At 40.3% G+C, this 9,730-nt stretch overlaps 1 protein-coding gene across 1 annotated transcript; it reads left to right on the forward strand.

The window, feature by feature from the left end:
* The first annotated feature begins 945 nt into the window (after positions 1-945).
* On the forward strand, positions 946-9,478 carry stx2b (syntaxin 2b). The gene is made up of 10 exons (XM_021605817.2): positions 946-1,368; positions 1,600-1,674; positions 1,795-1,894; positions 2,844-2,918; positions 3,104-3,177; positions 3,469-3,577; positions 4,647-4,720; positions 5,955-6,092; positions 6,185-6,295; positions 7,740-9,478. Exons 1-10 carry the CDS (start codon positions 1,339-1,341, stop codon positions 7,812-7,814), a joined length of 861 nt encoding a protein of 286 aa, XP_021461492.2. The 5' UTR covers positions 946-1,338; the 3' UTR covers positions 7,815-9,478.
* The last annotated feature ends 252 nt before the right edge of the window (positions 9,479-9,730 follow it).

The raw sequence follows: 9,730 nt of genomic DNA on the forward strand, positions 1-9,730 counted from the left end.
TGACACAAACCGGTGCGCTGGGGACTTAGTGCCATACCCCGTTCAAAGGCACTTACATCTTCACTCTCTGAATGGCACACATACACAATCCATGTCGCAATTATCTCAAGGCTTAAAAATCCTTCTTTAACCTGTCTCCCCTTCATCTACACTGATCGAAGTGGATTTAGCAAGTGACATCAATAAGGGATCAAAGCATTCACCTGAAAGTCTATGTCATGGAAAGAGCAGGTGTTCATTATGTTTCGTGCAATCAGTGTATATTTTAATAAAAATATTTAATATATATATGAAATCTTCAAAATGACAATGTTGGTGTGTCCTTTTGACGTGTCAGAACAACACGGAGCATTGATGCGGATGGAGGGCGGTGGATGCTGATTTCTGACTGTTTTGCCAAAAGAGAAATTTGCATTTTAGCCTTTTTATTTGGACAGTCAGCTTTATGAAGGGGATATAAAAGTCACATATTAAGGTGCACTGATGTAAGCGGATATGAAGCCCGATTGAATTCGTTAGATATGCCTACATTTGATTTAGTTAACTCATAAACCGACATACCTGAACTAAAACCCATGGCTGCATGCTGCTTCCTACATCTCATTCCACAACGTGACTTCCACTCCTGTTTCATGTTCTTCATCTGTAGGCCGGCTACTGTAAACTAATGGGCTGGCCATATACATTGAATTACTAGTACTAAAACCTAGAATCCTAGCCTGAAAATAAACTTTTCTGTGGAAATTGGAAGCCTAGAGATTTTGGAATGACCTGCTTCCACGTGAATCATGGGGGGAAAGGACACGAGAGGAGATTATGCAGCCACTCACAAGCGCACGGGAGGCTGTACGGTCAACAGCGCCGTTGTGTGGCTAATATCCAGAACGACAACTGTGGTCACAGGAGTAGTGCTAGGTGCGGGGCTACGAGCTTCCTCCGCCGAGGAGAGTCATTAGGCGTATCCTATTTCCCAACAAGCTCGTAGATAGACGTAACGTTAGAAGGTGATGTGAAGTAACTTAATGTTGTCTGCCACAACCAGATAGCTAGCAGACTAACGGTGCATTTTGGTTGATACCTAATTTGAAGGAGTTGGACAACGCTTTCCTAGCTAATATTCATGATTGAAAGAGAAAACATCTCACCTATTGCATGACTATAGAAATTGATGTTGATTGTCAACAAACTCAGTATAACAGTTACCTAGTTAGCGTAGCTACTAGCTAGAAAAAGTTAGCTAGACACTTGTAGAGCTAATTTAGCTACTCGCTAGTTGCAATGGAGTTGAGAAGTGGTTGTTTAATTTATTATTAGCCAGTCAAAAACGCATCAAACGTGATGAAGGACCGGTTGGGTGAATTAACCGAAGTAAGTAGCCTACTATGATGTTACTGATCTCACCAGTCATAAATCCATGGCTGCAGGCTGAATAAATTATTCTATTCTTTAGTAGCTATTTCCTAGGACCTAAGGAATGCAGCTCTGGTCTATAGCATTTTGTTGTCATGATAATAATATGATAAATGTAGGCCTGTTATTCACGCGGTACTTGAGCCTCAGATTTTACTCTAATAAATGACTGTCCGTTTGTCTTGACAGAGCAGGACACAAGCAGAGGAGGATGTCAGAATCACAGTTGACAGTGATGGATTTATGGAAGGGTTTTTCAGAAGGGTAAGAACAGTGTTTCAGTCAGTACTGTTTGTTTTCAGATAAGCTAGATGGTTACTGTAAAATACTGTAAGTGTCTGTGTATTTAAATTATATTGAAAATACTGTATGTGCGTGACTCAGGTGGAAGAGGTTAGGGGGCTCATTGATAAGATATCTTCTGAAGTGGAGGAGGTGAGGAAGAACCACAGCATGATCCTGTCTGCACCCAATACAGATGAGAGTAAGTTGATGCCCATCAATCAAAACCCTCTGTCATAAAGATAGTGTAATAACATTAGCCATACTGGTGACTATACCTCCACTACGAAAAATATGCAATTTCAAGTCTTGAATTCAAAACTTTGCATGACTAAATATAGGCTTGGTATTTGCGTTGTGACTTCTGAAGTTGTAATAACAATAATATAACAAACGCTCTTACTTCCTCTAACATCATTGTCCAGCGTCACAAACAACACACGACACAATACAAATAGATGGCTGGGTGTCCGGAAACCTGTGTAGGAAACCATGTCATGGCCCTGTGGGTGGGCTCTGACTAAACCTTCTAGAATGGTCATTTTACTGGGGGGGTAGGTTGTCTACCGCTGGGAGGTTATGCATTGGTAGGTAGCATGTATGTATGTGTCGTACAGTGACCGCCTTAACTTCAGCGCCTGTGCCGAACCACCGGTTTTATACAAAATAGAATTTGGAAGCGTGAAAAGAGAGTGTGTGTGCGAGTGCATGTGGGTATGCTTCTCACACTGACGCTGTGTTGCTGCAGCTGTGCTTGTTCAGAGTTGATCCACTGTGGAGACTGAATAGGCACAAGGAGCTAATCAATACCTGCATGGACAAAGGCCCTCAGTTGACTCTATAATGCCACAGTGCAGCATCAAGTATTACCAGCAGAGTAACACAGTATCAACCATCTGCTATATAATAATACTAACTGGGAATGGCCCAAGAGTTTGGTGCAAATACTTGTTGGCCCACAAATCCAGTGATACGGTTGGTTACTACGGACAAAGGTAGGTGTAGGGTTTCTTACCGGAATAAATATGAAGAATAGTTTATTGTTATAGAAGAGTTTCCAAGTGATATGATTAATGCTGATATTTGTCCAGGTCAATGTTGGGGAAATTTGCAATAATACATTTATTTTCTGTCACTGTTATTTCCTGAAGAGATGAAAGATGAACTTGACCGGTTGACCAATGAGATCAAAAGCGATGCCAACTCTGTGCGAGTTAAGCTTAAATGTAAGTTTAACACCACGACGTACATTACATTAAACAAATATATTTGTGGTTGTCATTTTGTCATTGATATGACTGGATCAAATGCCTCATCCCAAATACTTCTAGATGTAGAGAGGTAGATGTGGGGAATTTGTCAGATGTGATGTTATAGCTACTGTAATCACTGTTCTTCCTGTTCTCTGTAGCTATGGAGCAGAGCCTGCCCAAGGATGATGTTTCTAACAGGGCCTCGGCTGATTTCCGCATTCAGAAAACCCAGGTCAGGAAACAGCCTTCCCGGGACTCATTCCTCACGTTTGCAACTGCTGACATGTTCTTACAGGTTGTGGTTAAGAACAGAGCTTGACAAGAGATACTCGGAGTCTAACTTAGAAGCCTGTATACAAAGTTGACCATGTTTTTTTGTGATGTTTGCTGCTATGTTTTGATGCAGCTGTTTGACATCTTAACCATTTCAAAAGTTTACTGAGTCTTTATCCACTTGACTTTTTTCCAGTGGTTGGAACTCTCATTCGTCTCTCCTCAGCTTATGTTTTCTCTAACCCCACAGCACACGGTGCTCTCCAGGAAGTTTGTGGAAGTCATGAGTCAGTACAACAAGACTCAAGTGTCGTTTAGGGAGAGAAGCAAAGGAAGGATCCAGAGACAGCTGGAGATAAGTGAGTGACAAACTGGGCCAGCAGCAGAGCAGACAGGAACATGGAAAGGAGTCCGACCACACCTAGGAGCTTTTCTCTCCCACTGTGATAACACATAGGCTACACTGCTCACAATTACCAACAACAAAAAAATCCTCATTATTGCCTATTTTCATTGTAGATAAGTCAGGTTGTTTTCTGGCTTCTTGACCTGGCACTGTATGTTATTATCTATTGTCGTGGCATGGACAATGTGGCCATTAGACCTATTAGACTACGGCTACGGAAAATACGGGATGACAGTTAAGTGTTTGGCTTGAGATACCAAAGAGACTTGCTATAACAAAACCATATGGCAGACACCCATATATTGTTCGTATAGAGTATTTGTTTAGAATGAGAATAATTGATGATGACAGAAATAGCCGTAGCCCCTCCAGTCCCTTAGGATAGTTTTAATGAGGCTCTCTACTACAGCACACTCCAGAAAGAAGAGAGGAGTCTTACACAGGACACATACACCTCTCTGTGTTAGTGTTGCCAAGGAAACAGGGCTCAGAAGCCTGCTACACTCCTTTACAACTGTCTTTAGAAGAGCTGGTCACATGACCAGTTTTGGGCTCATGGCTGTGCTGTATAGTCATTTTTATTTGACCTTTATTTAACTAGGCAAGTCAGTTAAGAACAAATTCTTATTTTCAATGACGGCCTAGGGATAGTGGGTTAACTGCCTTGTTCAGGGGCAGAACAACAGATTTTTACCTCAACTCTGGGATTTAATCTTGCAACCTTTCGGTTACTAGTTCAACTCTCTACCCACTAGGCTACCTGCCACTGTTAATCATGGGTAATCATAGGTTATATACATTCACTGGGGTGGAAGGGCTAATGTACATGATCCCAGGTTTGTAAGTTACAGTGGGTTTGATCATGTTAGGCAGTGAGAGTTGAGTCTCTCTAAGGAATAGCCTAGATCATAACACTGTGGTTGTGGCTACAGAGACTATTCTCCCCACGGGATGGAGGAGAGAGAACACATTTATTCGTTTTAGCACCTGTTTAGTAAAAGTATTTTCTTTCCTGGTTCTAGCCGGGAGAGTGACTAGCAATGAGGAACTGGAGGACATGCTGGAGAGTGGCAACCCATCCATTTTCACATCTGATGTAAGTTATCATAATAATAGTGAAGCTGGTTGAGCTGGTTGAGAGAATGCCAAGAGTGTGCAAAGCTGTCATTTTTCTTTGATTTTATTTCACCTTTATTTAACCAGGTAGGCCAGTTGAGAACAAGTTCTCATTTACATCTGCGACCTGGCCAAGATAAAGCAAAACAGTGCGACAAAAACAACAACACAGAGTTACACATAAACGTACAGTCAATAACAATATAGAAAAAATATATAAAAAATATATGTACAGCGTGTGCAAATGTAAAAGAGTAGAGAGATAAGGCAATGAAAAGGTCATAGAGGCGAAATAATTACAATTTAGCATTAACACTGGAGTTATAGATGTGCAGATGAAGATGTGCAAGTAGAGATACTGGGGTGCAAAAGAGCAAGAGAGTAAGTAATAATATGAGGATGAGGTAGTTTGGTGTGCTGTTTACAGATTGGCTGTGTACAGGTACAGTGACCGGTAAGCTGCTCTGACAGCTGATGCTTAAAGTTAGAGAGGGAGATATAAGACTCCAGCTTCAGTGATTTTTGAAATTCGTTAAAGTCATTGGCAGCAGAGAACTGGAAGGAAAGGCGGCCAAAGTAAGTTTTGGCTTTGGGGGTGACCAGTGAAATATACCTTCTGGAGCGTGTGCTACGGTGTGGGTGTTGCTATGGTGACCAGTGAGCTGAGATAAGGCGGGGCTTTACCTAGCAAAGACTTATAGATGTCCTGGAGCCAGTGAGTTTGGCGACGAATATGTAGTGAGGGCCAGCCAACAAGAGCATACAGGTCGCAGTGGTGGGTAGTATATGGGGCTTTGGAGACAAAATGGATGGCACTGTGATAGACTACATCCAGTTTGCTGAGTAGTTTTTGGGGGCTATTTTGTAAATGATATCGCTGAAGTCAAGGATCGGTAGGGTAGTCAGTTTTACGAGGGTATGTTTGGCAGCATGAATGAAGGAGGCTTTGTTGTGAATGAAGGCAAAGGGTGGCTACTTTGAAGAATCTAAAATATAAAATATATTTTGATTTGTTTAACACTTTTTTGGTTACTACATGATTCCATATGTTATTTCATAGTTTTGATTATTATTCTACAATGTAGAAAATAGAAAAAATAAAGAAAAACCCTTGAATGAGTAGGTGTGTCCAAACTTTTGACTGGTACTGTATGTATTTGAATTAAATAGACTGTCTTACTGGCTGTCTTCCTGTCGTCCACTTCCTCTCTCAGATCATCTCTGACTCTCAGGTCACGCGGCAGGCCTTGAATGAGATTGTGTCACGGCACCAGGATATCATCCGCCTGGAGTCCAGCATCAAGGAGCTCCATACCATGTTTATGGACATGGCCATGCTGGTGGAGAATCAGGTACTGTAGTGCAGTACTGTAATGCTGTCTTGAATATTATTAGTTCTGTTTTTAGTCAAACCCTACGAAACTCATGTGGTGCTGTTTAAAAGGGGGATATGGTCAACAACATAGAGAACAACGTCTCCAATGCAGCTGAATACATAGGCCGTGCCAAAGAGGAGACCAAAAAAGCTGTGAGATACCAGAAAAAATCCCGGAGGGTAAGTCTCCTCTTCCCCAAACGAAAGGTCACATGGTGCATCTGCTAATAATACTGGATAATACTGCTCAAGTTCGACTCTTTTAACTACTGCAACAGCTCTGAATGTTTTGGTCGTAAGAATAATATTATTTCAGTATCATATACTGATACCATTCTAAATGCCAGACAGAATGTTTAAATGCCATATCAAATGTCTAAATTGAATGTCAAAATGCCTCACTATCGCTAATGGGCAGTCATTTACATTGTCCGTTACCTGACTAATGTTTTCACTGAAATCACTGTAGTGTGTTTTGGGTCACGCATTATTAACCTAACCACTTTGTTTCTGTTCTTGGCAGAAACTCATCCTCCTTGCCTTTGCTCTATTGATCCTGCTTGCTGTCATTGCACTAATTGTTGGCCTGTCTGTTGGACTAACCAAATCCCCTGTATGAGCCCTGTCCTGCTATCTGTCTGGGGTAACTACTACTGTGCATTTTATCATGATCAACATAACATTCAACACCAATTCCTTCCATTACATCCCGACGCCGGCGGGTTTTTGACTTCTAACCCTTTTTAAACATTGTGTGTTTGAGCTACAGACTTCTGCGTCATACCATTGCATGTGTCTATTTCTTCTCCATCTGTTGGTTAATGGGGGCTGAGCTAGAGCGGTGTTTGTGAGATAAGGGCGGATCACGAAGGGGCCCGGGGCTGGGTGTTTTTACAAAAACGTCTGTAGACTGAATTGTTTGAGTTACAAACTATGAAAAGCTGCTCTACGATGCTCACTAGCTACACAAGCGTCGTTAGAAGGTAAGGGGTTCTTCTGCATAGAAGATCACACGAAATCCAAGGACATAGTGTCTATAATACTATAAGATCACATAGTTACTGTCACAATCTCCAAACTCCACACAGGTGTCACTGAATAGTTGGGATATTCATTTACCACTAAAAAAGCTATTTCTGTACTTACATCATTCACATACATTTCATTTTTATCAGGGGTTTTGCTTTGGCAGACTTTTTTTAAATTGACATTTGTCAATAAAACCCATGAATTTAACTGTTTATGTCAAGTTTTTTTTTTTTTTTTTTTACTTGTATCCCTGGTTGACCAGGTAAAACACTTCACTGTGAAGCTAAATATAAGGGACAAGCAGATAAATAAAAGTCAGATAGATGAAAAGCTGATTTTTGCTGGGCTCTTGGGAGTAATAGGGTTAACACATTGAGGTACTGTTCTTGATAGTGGTTGATATAGCAGTCCAGTTTTGATTTAGAGAATCTCAGAATTTGAGAATCACAGTAATGGATAAATTGCCAAGTTAGGTTCATAGTAACTACATTCAAATAGATGAACACAGACGCAATTATGTCGGTTAAAATTGGTCATTTTGTTTTTTTTATGTACTAAATGAACAGTGAACCAAATGTATCTTCCTCTCTCACAGAAATTGTTCTGGCTTGCCATTTGTGTGGCACTGGCTCTCCTCATAGTCATCATTATAGCAACCATATTTGACTGACCATTGAGAGGCTCCACTGTTCAGAACAGCAGATGAGTCTACAGCAGTTTCTCACACCTTTGGGGCCAAGTTCCAGTCATCATACCCTGCTCAATGTTCAACTCCTCATCCAACACCAAGACGGGCATTTCACTTCTCAGAGGACAATAGATCCAGCTGTATCCACCATGTTATTACAATATTACACCTCTTGACTCCATATAATGGCTGAGTCAGTGGCCTTGGCTTATACAACTTCACAGAAGCCCCAGGGCTCCTAGGAAAACACTCCCTCTTGCTGCAATAATACAGGGTAGCCTTTTTTACTGTCTGTGCAAGTAACTACAATGAAGTCTCTACAGGACTGCCATAGGCTACATGTCAACAATGACTACCATTGCAAACTACATAGACACACAGACTCACCTCTACTGCTGCCATAAAGGCTAATAGCACGTTAAATGGTAAGTAGAGAGATGTCACTTTCAAACTTCACTGAGCAGAATGATTTTTATCTACACCATAATTTAGACGCTTTAAAGCAACTCATTTCTAACTGTTAAAATATAACTTCAGTTTATGTGATTTTGTTCAATTTAGTGTAACGCCCAGAACAAAATGATTTCATACAGCTTAGGTGTAATGTTTTTGTTCCCTTGTGATGATCATGACTAAATGTGCCTTAAGAGAACCGAACACTATAATACTTATTAAGTGTACTAATTAATACACTCCCAATGAAAACTTTGATTGGAAACCATTTCACTGTTGGGATGCAATGTTTGTGTCTTGTTTTGACTACACCTATTACTTTGGTCTGCACTTAGATTTTTTATTTATTTATATGATTTATTTAAGTGTCATACACCTACTGGTGCTCAGCCCACATGGCCTTACAAGACACAACAGAACCAAATAACATTTGACAAATTATACATATCATTCGCATACAATAATCCTGGCCAGTATAGCTACCATCTAGCCACTCTACACAAAAAGTTGATATCTCCTTTCCTGGCATCGTGAACAAACTGAGCAATCTCAAACACCATGTCTGAAACAGAATTCAAGCCTCATCTCATCGCGTAACCAGAAAACTTCAGTTGTCACCAAAATGTTACAAAAAAAGAACACGTCTCAGATTGTCATACAGGTCAATAAAACACTGAATGGATTTTGTCTTTGATTTCCCCGAGATCACACAGTATGAAATCATCTGAGCAAATTCTCTCCTCTTCAGGCACTCTGTTAAATCTACCTGACTCTATAGCCAGAGGGAGGGTTTTGAGTTGTGCACAAACTGACCTTTGGCTTTTTGTTAGGTTTAGGCGGACAAATGATTCAGGGGTGTAGTTCTCTTTGATGAGAGTGTATGTTTAAACCAATCATCAACTGCCCATTTTTCCTTGTGGATCAGCAAAAGTTTGTCCTTGATTTGGTTAACACCACATGGTAATTTGTTCCTGATTTGTTCCTTTGTATGAACAGATTGTTTGTAATACACACTCCTGAGATCTTTGTCTCCTGAGTGTGGCGCTTTTGATACATAGGTCATGTTGTTGTAGTATCATTGAGTCAGATCAACATTGAGTCAGATCAACATTGAGTCAGATCAACATTGAGTCAGATCTTTCTGCAGTTGATACAGCTGGAATATTGTGTAGATAAACAATAAATATGTAAGTGAATTATCATCCGGATTCTTAGTGTTTCATTTCAGTTTGCGGTGCTCTGTTTGAGTACACGGTTAGGCAGTGCAATCAGATGCATCCCCCTTAGATTTCTTCACATTGTATTGTGTTATAAAGTGGGATTAAAATTGATTTAATTGTATTTTATTTGTCAACGATCTACACAAAATACTCTGTAATGTCAAAGTGGAAGAAAAAATCTAACCTTTTTTTTAAAGATGAATGAAAAATGAAACAATATAACTT

Source organism: Oncorhynchus mykiss, chromosome 6, assembly GCF_013265735.2.
Source record: "Oncorhynchus mykiss isolate Arlee chromosome 6, USDA_OmykA_1.1, whole genome shotgun sequence".
NCBI lineage: Eukaryota > Metazoa > Chordata > Actinopteri > Salmoniformes > Salmonidae > Oncorhynchus > Oncorhynchus mykiss.